The sequence below is a fragment of the Trachemys scripta genome, chromosome 7, assembly GCF_013100865.1.
Source record: "Trachemys scripta elegans isolate TJP31775 chromosome 7, CAS_Tse_1.0, whole genome shotgun sequence".
Taxonomy (NCBI): Eukaryota; Metazoa; Chordata; order Testudines; family Emydidae; genus Trachemys; species Trachemys scripta.
This window is the reverse complement of record NC_048304.1, coordinates 59,623,747-59,637,146: the sequence shown is the minus strand read 5'-3', so window position 1 is coordinate 59,637,146 and position 13,400 is coordinate 59,623,747. Positions and strand designations below refer to the sequence as shown.

General features: G+C 46.9%; 2 protein-coding genes across 2 annotated transcripts in view; one reads left to right on the top strand and one right to left on the bottom strand.

Annotated features, from left to right (window-relative positions):
* WDFY4 (WDFY family member 4) overlaps nt 1-13,400 on the bottom strand; it is a 240,142-nt gene that overhangs the window by 53,156 nt on the left and 173,586 nt on the right. Inside the window, exon 48 of the mRNA XM_034776723.1 lies at nt 1,330-1,372. Coding sequence (XP_034632614.1) covers nt 1,330-1,372 — 43 coding nt within the window. The remainder of the gene's footprint in view (nt 1-1,329; nt 1,373-13,400) is intronic.
* Nucleotides 6,132-13,377, top strand: LRRC18 (leucine rich repeat containing 18). The gene is made up of 2 exons (XM_034776724.1): nt 6,132-6,545; nt 12,244-13,377. Exon 2 carries the CDS (start codon nt 12,344-12,346, stop codon nt 13,112-13,114), a length of 771 nt encoding a protein of 256 aa, XP_034632615.1. The 5' UTR covers nt 6,132-6,545; nt 12,244-12,343; the 3' UTR covers nt 13,115-13,377.

Sequence of the window (13,400 nt, the reverse complement as noted above, 5' to 3'; positions counted from 1 at the left end):
CAAATACAGCCAGGAAATTGACAATGCACATTTCCCACACATTGTCCCCTTGTCCCCAGCGTGCACAGGGCAAAGTGCCTTCAACCTGACTTGGAGAGACCGCCCCTCTGCATGAGAGGGGAGTTCATTCTTCTTGTGATCTCTGTGCTGAAACACCAGCAAGGGTGCCAATTGTAATGGTAGTTCTTGTGATGATTATTATTAATATATGTGTTGTGTTAGCACCTAGGGGGCTCAATCAGGGATCGAGGGCATGTGCTTTGCTAGGTGCTATGTGCACACACATGCACAATCATTGAGATCTGGACATCTGTGCTCTAGAAACTGGACTGAACCCACCAGCTCATTTCGCATGCATTACAAAGAGCTCTCAGCTGGTAACAATGCTCAGATGGTAGCAATGCCCATTGGCCTGGATTCTGAGCCATCAGAGACGGCAGCTGCTTTTAAACTTTGGAAGCATTCTCAGAACTCCAAGGAGCCCCTGTTCAGCTGGGCCACAGTGTTATAAATACTATAATCAATCAGCAACCTCTATTCAAATCAGCACAAGCCTACATCAGCCTGCTACTATTTTGTAATAATCAGTTCACCAAAATGTTAAATAAGTTTTCTCATTGGATCTTCTTCAGACTATGTAATTTGCATACTGGCTGAAACCACTAAATGCTCTAGTGTTATATGTATGTAATAGGGTACTGTATTGCTTTCATATGGTTTGATGGAGAGCCAAACACACAACTGTTTTATTGTTATCCATGTGCAGGAGAATCCTGGCAAACACCCTGCAGAGCCAAATGTGATATAGCCCGTGGATTTCTACACTGTCGTCTATGGCCATCAAGATCTTTATCAGAGGAGTGTAGCCACTGGAAGCTACAGTACAGGTACTCAGCTGGTGTAGGACGATGTCACTCCAGTGAAACAATGGAGCTTTGCTGATTTACACCTGCCGAGATCTCCTTCTACACATCCCCTCATCTTGACTAGAGTGGCCATCTTAGGCATCACTGCAGCAAAGAACTAACGCCCGAGGTCCATCTAGCCTAGTGTCCTGTCTCCAACAGTGGCCAGCATCAGCTGCTTCAGAGGAAGGTGCAAGGAACCTGCAATAACCCACTGTGGGCTAATCTGCACCCCATGAAGGGTCTCACCCCAATCCCAAATAATGAAAGATTGACTCTAAACCCTGCAAAATGAAGTTTATATTTTTAGCAGTATTGTTGAGGTTCCTGGTACACTGCAGTAGGGCAGAGAGAGTTGGTCCATCCTAGGTACTGACATGGTTTTACTTATCAGAGAGTTAGCCAGAGATGTGTCTACATTTACCTGCCACTTCTGGAGCATCGTCTTTTCCCCTCCCATGTTCTTCCTGCATGAAACAAAGTTTCTATTGTCACTATGGGCTTCAAAACCACTGGAGAATGACTAAGAAATTACATTAATATTCCAATCCCTCCCCCACACCTCAACTTCCTTTGAATAGGCTTTTCTCATTAACAAAGTCTATTTCCCAATCAATTTCTGCTTTCCCACCCCAGCCACTTTGGACCTAGAACAGTTATGAAAAAATGGTTGCCAGGTTTGTGTTTTTTGTATTATTTTTAATAATGGGGAAAGTGTATTTTCCCCCCTCCTTGTCCTCTTCACTCTCATAAATGCTCAGCAACTTTTGTTCATTTTTTTTTAAATAGCCCTGAGGAAGATTACAAGTCGTGGAAATTTTAGCCCAAAAGATGAAAGCATCAAGAGTTCTGAGCAAATTAAAACAAGGAGTAGAATATATTTAAATAGTGGGGAGCTTCCAAAACCATGTATGTTGTTCAGTAGCAGTGCCCTCAAACCTATTACCTTGGGCTATGCTCTTGTTAAATCCAAAAAGTTAAGTAGGGTAGTGTCTGGTTGGTTTTTGGACGGATGTCACCTGCCAAGGTGCTGCCGTGTGGTACTGCCAATTCAGTTGGGCACCAGGGGCTTTTTCTTATGAGTACATTGCCCCAGGATGGTGACCCTCTCAGAGACAGAATTACTAACTCCCCAGAAATAAAATCATATGTTCTAGCTCAACTCCAGCTATGGGCTTGAAACAGGAATTACTGGGTGAAGTTCTCTGGCCTGTGTTTCATGCGAGAGGTCAGAGTAGATTACCATAATGGTCCCTTCTGGCCATAAAATCAATGATCTAGGAGAAAACCTAGAATTTTTTACTTTCACCACCACTTTTTATTTAATGAATTATCAGGAATAAATCCTTGTAACATGACCCTAAAGATTATATCATTGGAACCAAGAAGTTTCTTTTGTCAAATAATTTATTCATCCTCCCCTCCCCCCAAAAATACAGCTTTGGATCGAATTTGTCAAATAGTTTTGGCAAAAGAAAAGAAAAATTAAGTCACAATGTTTAATTTTTACATTTACTAAATGAAACATTTTGATTTTTGTTTCAAAATGGGATTCTGTTAAAAATAGCAAGATTTCATTACCAAAAAAAGGTAAAAAACACTCAAAAATGAAATGAAACACTTTGTTCAGTGTGAAATGAATTTTTCGTTAGACTGAAAAATCAATTATTCACCCAACCCTCTCTCTATCATTATCTTGCTATATAATTTCTATTGGACAAGCTAATGTCTCAGAATAAGGATAAGTATTATTTGCCCATTGCTTAGGCAATGTTTTTAGTGCAGATTATGGGTTAATCTCTTTGAACAAACAATAACATCTAGGACGGATTCTGTCTCACGACCTAAATCTCATACACTTCTTTGCTTGGTTCCCCTGCGTGACCAGCCAATCATAGGTTAAGTTTATAGCAACCATGCACGCAAACAACAAGTGTCATTCACATCTGATAAGGGAGGATGGATCTTGGCTCTTTGCCCTAAAGACAAGAGGGTAAATGCTGCTCTCGGTTACATGCTGTAAATCAGGAGGGACTCCACTGACTGCAATGGGATTACTTGGGATTTGCATCACTGATTCTGAGTAGAATTTGGCCCAGGAATTTAGGAATTCTAAAATAGCAAATTGGGGTATTATAAACACCTGCGATTTGTCACACAGTTCTCATGTTCCCGTGTGTAGGTTTTGCAGAGTTTTGTGCATCGCCTTGGCTAGACTTCTGCAAACCCCATAGCACATTCTGGAAGGGAGGAAAGCAGACTGTATGCTACGAGAGGGGGAGAGGGGTTAAGGATCTTGTCTATTGTCAGGTTATGAGACTGTAGGGGGATTGGATTAGGGAGCCTGTCACGGAGGGATCAGGTTGTGTTTTAGCAGCTGGCAGGCAGGATTGGATCAACCTGCTTCTCGTAGGGGTGGATGAGTTGGCAGGGGTGCCCAGGCTGCTGGCATTAATTGAGGGTCCATGGCGAACCCGTTGGTGGGGAATTCTGAAGGAGTTCTGCAACGTATGAACTTGCTGCACCCCTCAGTCCTTCAGAGTTTTAAAGAGGCACCACTCTATGGGGGAGATTAAAATATTAGATATTGCAATAAATTGGCCAAGTGTACATATATTTACATAGGTATGCCACTGCCCTCTAATGGATGGAAACAGAACTGTTGAGCTGTGTGTCACAGGCCCTATATTCCTAACAGCTAATGGGGATTCTCCGGGGGCTACTTAGACCTCTGCTGGTGTCACACAGTTCTAAGTGGTTGCTGCAAAATTTAAAGAGATTGAGGAGTCAGCCATGCTCATGGAGGTATTCAAGGGTAAGTCTAGATAGTCCCATCTCAGGCATATCCTATTGGGATGTCACGGGCTAGACTTGATAGCCCCTCCCAGTCTCAAAGATTCTGGAATTCTGTGCAGGAACATGATGACTCACAGAGGATAGAATATTGGCCACAGGCCTGGGATGGTTAAGACAATTCCTCCCACTTCCCTGACCATCTTTCATCAAACAACGTGCCTCCAGCCAACATTTCCCCAGCTAACACAGCGCAGGCTGAGGTAGATCATCATCAGCTACCACAGAGCAGTGAGTGCACTTAAAACAAAATCCAGGGCTAGTGCCAAAAAGGAAAGGGGGACATGAACTTTTCTGAGGGGGTGAGTTTACCTGGATTCAACAGAAGTGTCCATCTACTGTATGCTATTTCTAGGGTGCTAATCACTGTAATATCTGAGCACCATGTATGTGTGCTCATGATGATTTACCTTTACCTGGGCCATCCATGGAGTGATTAATTAATCCCTATCCGACGAAGATCAGCCTGTGGCCTCACTCTAGTTACAGCCTGTTAAACCCAGGGTTATGAGTTCAATCCTTGAGGGGGCCATTTAGGGATCTGGGGCAAAATCAGTACTTGGTCCTGCTAGTGAAGGCAGGGGCCTGGACTTGATGACCTTTCAAGGTCCCTTCCTGTTCTAGGAGATAGGATATCTCCATTAATAATAGCCAGCCAGAGTGTTCTATGCATTAGCGATGGGTAAAGCTCAAAAGGTTTCATCAAAGCCCTGGGGTAAAATTCTGCCCTTACTGAAGTCAATGGCAAAACTCCCACTGATTTCAGTAGGGCCAGGATTTCACTCCTGCTGTTTTTACTCAACTATCTGAAGTTCTAAAGTCTGCAAAACAGGGCAGGAATTCTCATAAGCAGCAGCTTCCTTGAGGAATTTCCAGTATTTACCTGCTCCGCATTGGGCTGAAAATACTCTATGAACAGACCTTTCCCTGGAATATCAACAATCCAGTTTCTGCTCCCTGCTCCGACCAGGAAGAGTAGAGGTGCATGGAAATAACTGCTTTCCCTTTAAAGTTAGCCAGCTTTTCCTCAAGCCTCAGCAAGGTTCAGTTTGAGTGACACGAGGGAAGTGGTGCAAGGTTGCTGTTGTTTGACTGTTCCAGTTTACCTGTCCCTGATATTCTTCCACCACTCCAACGATGGTGGGAAAATATGAAATACGTAAATAATAAGAATAAGAATTTAAAAGCTTGAACTTTTGTAGCACCTTTCACCTGAGTATCTTATAGTGCTTTATGAACATCAGTCAATTTAGCCTCCCAACCCTTCCCTGAGAGTTAGGGAAATATCATCCCTATTTGATAGGTGACAAGACTGTGGCTGTATTCCTGAGTTAGATAATGACTGCTCTGTGCCTCAGTTTACCTCTTCACAAAATGAGGCTCATGCTGTTGCCCCTCCTCACAAGACTGTGGTGAGGCTTAACTCATTTTGGTCAGACTGTGCTGAGACCCTTGAGTGGTACAAAAATATATCTTATATTTACAGAATGCCTTTGACACCACAGTCCTTTTACAAACTTATACATGCATAGGGGTACCTTTTCCACTACTGAAATGTAGCATCCAGCCACAGTGCAGAGAAGCACAGGCAGTCAAGTATACTGTGTATACTGTAACTAGCAGTGGGATGTAGGCAGACTATATTCACCAGTGCTGGAACCTGGCAAGCACACCAGCGTTAACACTAAACCTTTTCATGCCCAAACCATCCTGGGATCTTTAATGACCACAAATGTTTCAAACAGTTCCCTGGTTTTACACCACACGTGAAAGACAGCACCTCCAGCAGCCCCTTCAACAACATATTTAAATCAGAGCTATTTCTTTTCCCCAGTGATTTCTTGGTTCCACTTTGAAGCCATCATACCCAGCCATGGAAAGCAAAAGCTTGTTACCCTAGGCCTAAGAGAAGAATTATGGTAAATTCACACATCATAACAAGAGAAGCTCCCCCAGGGAGGCATGGTGGAATGAATAACGCCGTTCTGAGGAGATCAGAGGCAACTATATACAGACGGCAGCTCATACCAACTGCTGCAGCATTGAGGTTACTTTGTGGTCATTTTCTGTGCCATGTCTACTCCCTGCTGTATCTACTCGCCTAGCTGGGTTGCCATGGATCAACATAGGGGATGATAGCGTAAGATCAGAACTACACATAGCAAACACCTCCCACCTGCACTACAGCAGGGTCTGATGAAATGGCCAAATAACTGAAACCCACAGCTAACGCACCCAGCTAGCAAACAGTTCGATCCCCTTCCCCTTTCCTAACCCAGTTGCAATGGTCTCCTTCTTTGCATAAATCCAAATCTAACATTTCCAGGACCTGCATGCCGCTGAGTCCTTTCCGGCTCTCGTCTGAACCTGCATGTTGGAACAAAACATTATGCTAATGATCTCCAAGGACCTGGGATTCCGGTTGCTTAGGAACAAAAGTTTCACAGGCTGTGGAAGGAGAGTTGAATAGGGTGACACTGTAGCTGGGTAAGTCCTACGAACACTCCCTCCCCCCCCACAATGATTTCTTGAAAGGTTGCCGTTTAAAAAAAAGGAAGTCGGACTTTAGAATTTGCAGGCCTGCAAAAAGCAAATCTGCCCAGGCTTCCCCGGCACATTGGGGTTTTATTTACAAACCAGGAGAAGGACTAATTCACTATTCAGAGAAGACTAGATAGAAGACAACTGCACACTGACAGAGCATGGAAGCTCATTCTGCTGCACAGACAAAGCAGGCAGCTTGCGATGTGTACGCGTCTGGTGTAGATGCTTCCTAGGTGCCAGCCGGTAAGATCTCATACAGCTCTATATAGCACCGTTGCAATTCCAGAGACTCGTTTAGATGAAATATTCTTTACTTTTGCGGGGGGGCTGTCAGTGTTTGTGCTGCAGGTTAACAGGGTTGTTCTGAAGCAGTGTGGAAAATTAAGGGAATTTAAAGGGAGCTGCAGTTCCTGCTTGCTAACAGGATCCATTTAATCTAAGCCAGTCCCTGTTAGCAGAAGGGACTTAAACCGTGTTTAAGAGAGTCAGTGAATTAATCTCTCCTTCATCTTAAATTGTAGCCGACAACAAGAAACAGTAAGCAGGAAAATGAATCCTACTATGATTTGCAGTACCTGCCAGCTAGGGTGCAAAGAGCATAATGCAAAAAACAAACGGCACCTGGTTTGGCTTTTGATCCAGTATCAATCTCAGGTCAGTCTATAGGCCCAGTCACTGTAGTGTCTAGGCACAAAGCAAACAAAAGGTAGCTCTGAGCCACCAGATTTCTAGAGAATGGGTAGCTCAGTAGCTGATCTCTTGTATTTGGCAAGTCTAAGTTACAGCACACGAAAGGGAAAGATTTACCCATGGGCTCCGTACCTGTATGGCTATTATTTACGTAGCGCCAGCCATGTGATCCAGTTATCATCTGCCCCAAGGAGATGAACTAAAATCAGCACAGGAAGGGGGATGGGAAGAGACCAAAGAAGATGGAAAGGAAGGAATCCTTAAAGGCCTTGAAAGATATGTACAGTTGAGTGAGCCTAAGCAGGGTCAAGTGGTAGCTAAGGTCAAAGGCGGCGCGAGGGGCAGGGAGCAGAAATGCACCCCACGGGACTTGTGGGAGATGAAGGAGTCTTGGTGTAGAGGAGAAGTTACTGCCGCAGCCAGAGAGAGCGCGTTTATTGAGCGAGCTCCAGGGACCAAGTCAGCACTAGGCTCAGGGGGCCTGATGCAGGAGGAGACTCTTAAGTGGGGAGACCTCTACGAAGTACTGTGTGGAAGGTGAATGGGCAGAGGGGCTGATCCCCCGAGTGTTTTGCTGAGAAAGGGGAGACTAGGGACGGGGCAGCACAGAGAGTGTCAGGACCAAGAGAGGATCTGCATTCTCCTGGTGGCTGGGGACGGTTCAGCTCCCTCTCACCCATCAGAGGGGAATAAGCAGCTATGTCATATACCTGGCCCTGCACAGGTGTATAGGGGCTGGGAAGGAACAAGGAGTCCCATTACACACCCTTCATGGGAGCCAATCAATCAGAATCATAGTCCGAATGCTTCAGGGAGCATAAGGCCTTTTCCCTTTTGCACCACCCCAAAGGAGGCAGAGTCAAGGTTCTTATCTAAATAGACCTTATGCATTGGGTGCATCCTGCGCACCATTGTTCTGCATGCAACAACGGGGAGATAGGTTTGACACCCCTAGGCAGCACAGCTTCGCACCATCTGCCACTCAGCCCTGTGCCTTAAAGGCCCAATCTAGCCAGGGAGTATGGATAAAAGGGGGTTTATGGTCAGGAGCTTCGTTGGCAAGTCAGCACCTCCAGCAGTGCTGCCTAGGCCCAGGTTCCACATTAACTCAGTGGGAGAACACAAAGGATGATCAAAGAAAGAAAGTTTGCTAAAAAAAAGTTCCATTGTGTTCCCGATTCTTTGTTCAGGTGGCAGGGCATGAGTCTCCAGCCTGAACTCTCCAGCTCCTCCCCGGGAGTGTAATTGTGATATCGAATATTTATAATTAACAGCCACCGCAGGCTGTCCCCTGCCATTCCTGAATTTTTAATGTCAATAGCTAAGGAGTTGGAGCCCTTTTATTCAGCTCGAACCAGACCCAGACGTGGCTAAACAAGCTCCCATTATCTCCAACCGCAGACCTGTGAAAGGCTGCTAATTAGTTTACCATCGTGCGGAGAGGAAAGCTTTCCATCCCATTTGGGCTGCCTCCTCACCCCAGAACTTCGGAAGAGCTCTAATGCTCAGCCTTGTTGGCAGGCTCGGAAATCACAGTTGTTATAAGTATGAAACCCAGCCATTACGTTACTACAAAGGAAACATCTCTCAGAGATTCCAGATGCTCCCTGGAGCTAGATCCTGTGGTGGGGATGCACGCAGGAGGAGGAGGAGGCATATTGCCTTTTGATTGAAGCAATGATGGGCCATATTTTTTAAGATGCCTAAAGATGCAGATAGGCACCTAAATACCTTTACAAATCTGAACCCGAGTACTATCCACGTTAACCCAGTGTGTGTCTTTGTCCCGCCCCGAATCACACAATGCGGTTTATGAGTCAGTTGCTGCCTTCCAGCGAATGCAGCTGGTTCTTTATCTTGAGCAAGAGAGGCTTAGGCATCCAGCCCCCAAAGGTCACAAATTCAATCCCTACAAATGACCCAGCCAAGGGCATCGATGCACAGGCATCCAGAAGGGTTAAACTGGATTAATTATTCAAGTAACAGCCCCGGCCGCCTTGCTTTCCTCACTCTAGTTCCCTCTACTGTTCCCAAGTATGGATAGCACCCACTAACTCCTGCTCTAGTCAACCAGCATTAATGACAAGGGGCGGGGGTACAGAGAGCCTCTTCGCCTGGGTGGGACTGGAACCTGGAGTCCAAGAGAACACTAGCACAGAACTCTGCAGCAGAGTCCACAGGCTGTGCCTGAGGAGGGTGGCTAGCTGCCCAGCGCGGATGCATCTTTCATTGCAGTCTAAGGTGGGCCCTGCCACACACAGCACTGATTGAACCTGTCTTGTGCTAGCAGGAGGCTCGGAGATCTCCCATGTGGCTGGCACTGCTCCCCCTGCACAGTCAGGAGGGGATTTTGCCCTAATTCCTTACAGGAATCGGGTTTGGCTGTTAAAATCTCTTATTGTCAGGAGCAGCGTTCAGGCTGAATTAGTCTGGGGGCCAGACCCTGCCTGTAGCAATGTCTATGTAACATCACAGATGTCAGCAAACAGCTGTCACTGAGGGCAGCATCAGCCTCTCTCCTTCCTCTCTTTTGGGCACCCTCCAGCTACTTCCGTGATGGTGCAACAGAGCGATGCCTCCAGGGCAGCTCCACAAAACTCTCCTCTGCTCAGACAGCCAGGCAGTTTCCTAGTATGAGGGGGCAGCAGTGTAAAACCCCTCGCCATCACAGTGCAGTAAGGACACAGGCCTGTCTTATTGGAAATCAAAATGGGAATGGAGGCCCAGCCCTAGAGGGGCAGGTTCGTCCTTGGCTGACTTGCTAATACCCTACTGCACAGCCATAGTGAGGGCTTTGCCATGGGGGTTGGGGAAGGATACCATAGCGACAGCACTGACATCCTACCCAGGATCCTGGGTGACCCCTTCTCCACAGCCCCTAAGGATCAGCTGGGTTGGGAAGCCACACTGCCTGCCTTCTCTGGGGCCCTGGAAGCCCTCACCCTTGAGGGGATAATTTGAGGGAAACTTGAAAGGTCAACTTGAAAGTCCCCCTCCTAGAGCATCCAGGGTCCTGGTACCTCCCCCTCCTAGCCTCTCCCCAGGACAGTGCAGCTTGGGCCGAGCTTGGACTCTGAGGTGTTATGAGTAACACAGGGAAGGATGAGGCCAAAATTCATCCCCTACAGTCAGTGGAGTGTCACTAGCGATGAACATGGCTCACTGTGGTTATCGTGACATCATCCCTTGTTCCCCTTGGAGATTAACTCCACCCCCTCCCTCCTGGGCTAACACCAATACATACACTTTGATTGCTGGGATATGGGAGACCAGAGTTTAAGTCCCTGCCCTGCCGTTGACTTCCTGTGTGACCTTGGGCAAGTCCCCTAGTCTCTCTGTGCCTCGGTTCCCCATCTGTACAATGGTGATAACAGCCCTGCCTTAGCTCACAGGGGTGGGTAAAGATCAATGCAGTAAAGACTACCGTGGTAGAGAAGCACAATAGATGGATAGAGTGATGGGTGTGTATGGGGCTAGACTGATAAAGGCACTGAAATCTATCTAACAATATTAAAAATAAAAGTGGTCGAAAGATGCATTCAGCTCTCAGCAAGATTGAAACCCAGTGCTGTTTCCCGAACTTCCTGAAGAGTCTGTCTCACTTCTGAAGGCCTGGCAGGGCGCGGGTGACTGGCGCAGATACCCTGCTTTTGCATTGTTTTGGGCTACGGCATATAATTGAAAGGAGCCGATATGTCTTATCTCCAGTCTGAGCTCCCTCTTGATGTACTTGCACATGATTAATGAGTAGCCAAAAAGCCTGAAGGGTTTGTAATGAAGCCTTTCTAATGGAGAAGTGTATTGTAGACAAATCCATATTGCTTCCCAAACAATCATTCATCAAAGCCATGATTTGACTCTTTACAATTAAACGTGGGAGCACCCGGATCAGCTGGAGATTAGCCAGCTGTAACCTGTGCTCCTCTCAGCTCCCCAGCAGCTACAGTCACTGTCGCTCCTTGCCAATGAATTCTCCTATTTCTTTTACTGCTGATGTGTATTGTTAGTTACCTTTGATGACCTGACCTACTAATGACATCCCTGTGATTGCAGTGTATTATTAGCCACCTAGGCCTCCATTCAGCAAAGCCCTGACCTTTATTATGGGCTGGATTTTCAGAAGCGCTCCACAATTGGAGGTAGATTGGATGTTCTGCCTTAGTGTTTTATACCGCCGACCATCACCATAGTATCTGGGTGGAGAGGTCTTTGGAAAATCTGCCCACCAGTGTCACAATAGGTACAGCCAAGGTTTCCATTGACTCCAATGAGCATTGGATCAGGACTTATAAGGGTTTTATAGCCTTTCCTGTTGCCCTTCTGTAGCATCACCTCTCAGCTGATCTCAAAGCATTTTGATCTGCTGGGACACTCTATCCTGTGCTCCCTAGGGGTATGCTCTACCTGCAGCATCCCTGCTGGGCAGTGCCATCTCTCTGCATACAAGAAGGGCAGCTGCGGGTGCTGTTTAGGGAACAGAGACATTCTTTTCTTTAAAAGACTCTTTTATGGTCCCAAGGTAACAATTTCATTGTAAAGCATTAGATCAAATTGTGTCTAGACTTACGTTGGCTGTAGCACTGTTAAAGTCAATGGAAACAGGAAGGTGTACAAAATAGCGCCGGATTTAGCTCTGTTATTATGTTTACTTTGACGATGACTCAAAGCCCAATTTGGCAAAGCTCTTAAGCACGTGCCTAAAGTATATAAGTACTTTGCTGAACGGGGGCCTAGGGCCCAATCCTGGTCCCTCTGCCCAGCCTTTGTAACCAGGCTGCACCGAGGGAAGAGGGCGCAGCTACACACTTGCTCTCTAAGGAGTATGGCCAGTTGGTCTCCAAAGCGTCTGATCTAATTAATACCTTTTGGGATGATGTGTTTTTGTGAGGTGAACAAGTGCCCCCTGAGAGCTGGACTGAGACCCACCACTTATTTCACACAGGCCACCAAAGAGCTAATGGGTGGCAATCATTTTTATCCCCTATCAGCACAGGCTGGACTGAAACCAGCACCCTAGTGGTGAAAGGCTCCAGAGTCCCCATACTCCATCACTAAAACCCTGGGACACCACAGACCAGTGGTTCAAAACCTCCTCTGCACTGGGTCATGACCCCGACACCTATGTATGACACCCCTGGGAATCATGCCCTCCAAGTGGAGAACTCATGCCCCTAAAGGAAATGTTGTGACTTTAAAGAGTCCAGTGGTCATGTGTTAACTTCTAACGAGGTCACTTTTTATTCCGAACCAGGGTTTAACAGCAAGCAACCCCAGAAGATTTCACTTGGGCCCCTCCATCTGAATACTCCTTGCTGACATAATCTGACGCACTTCTCTTCCCCAGCGGAAAAATGGCCAAGGGGAAAGCAAAAGGCCCCAAAGGGAAAAAAGTCACCTTGAAAGTTGCCAAAAACTCCATCAAGATCACGTTTGATGGGAAACGCCGCCTTGACCTGAGCAAGATGGGCATTACCACCTTCCCCAAGTGCATCCTCAAGCTGGCTGACGTGGACGAGCTGGATCTGAGCAGGAACATGATCAAGAAAATCCCAGACTTCATCGAGAAGTTCCAAAACCTGCGCTGGCTGGACTTGCACAGCAACCAGATCGAGAGGCTGCCGGAGACGATCGGCATGCTCCAGAACCTCTTCTACCTCAACATCTGCAACAACAAGCTGACTACCAAGAGCCTGCCAGTGGAGCTGAGCCAGCTGAAGAACCTGCGCACCCTCAACCTGGGCTTGAACCAGATCGACAACCTCCCCACCACCCTTGGGGCCCTGAAGGAGCTCCAGGAAGTGGGCCTCTTTGACAACTACCTGACAACCATCCCCAATAGTGTGGCAAAGCTCCCCAAGCTCAAGAAGATGAACGTGAAGAGGAACCCCTTCCCCCAGCCAACAGAGGAGGAACTGTTAATTGACACCATCAAGCGCATCGAAGCCCTGTACTTGGTGGATGAGAAAGACCTGTGTGGCCCCTGTCTGAAGAAGTGCCAGGAGGAGAGGGACAAGCTGAACAAGCTGAAGAACGCGGTGCCCACCTCTCTGAGGAAGCCAAACTTTTCTTCCCTCATGACGCCCAACTCCACAGCAAAGGATAACCAAGCAGAGTGGCGATGAAGAGGCAGCTTCCACAGGTCACACAAAGGTGGCAGTGTCACACAGAGTCTGTCCATCCGACTCTTACAGCATCCAGCCCAAACCAATAAACAGCTCTTCCCCTCACCGCAGTTCTCTTCATTTAAGGGTTTGCTCGGTGTTAGGTGGAGAGGACCTGCTGTTTCTCCTAAACCAGTGAATGGGCCCCAAAGCAATAGAAGTGCAGAAAAATAAAGGTGAAAGGGCATGCTTGGTTCCTGACTTTTATTTACCAGGAGACACCATGGGCCAGATCCTGACTCCTGTC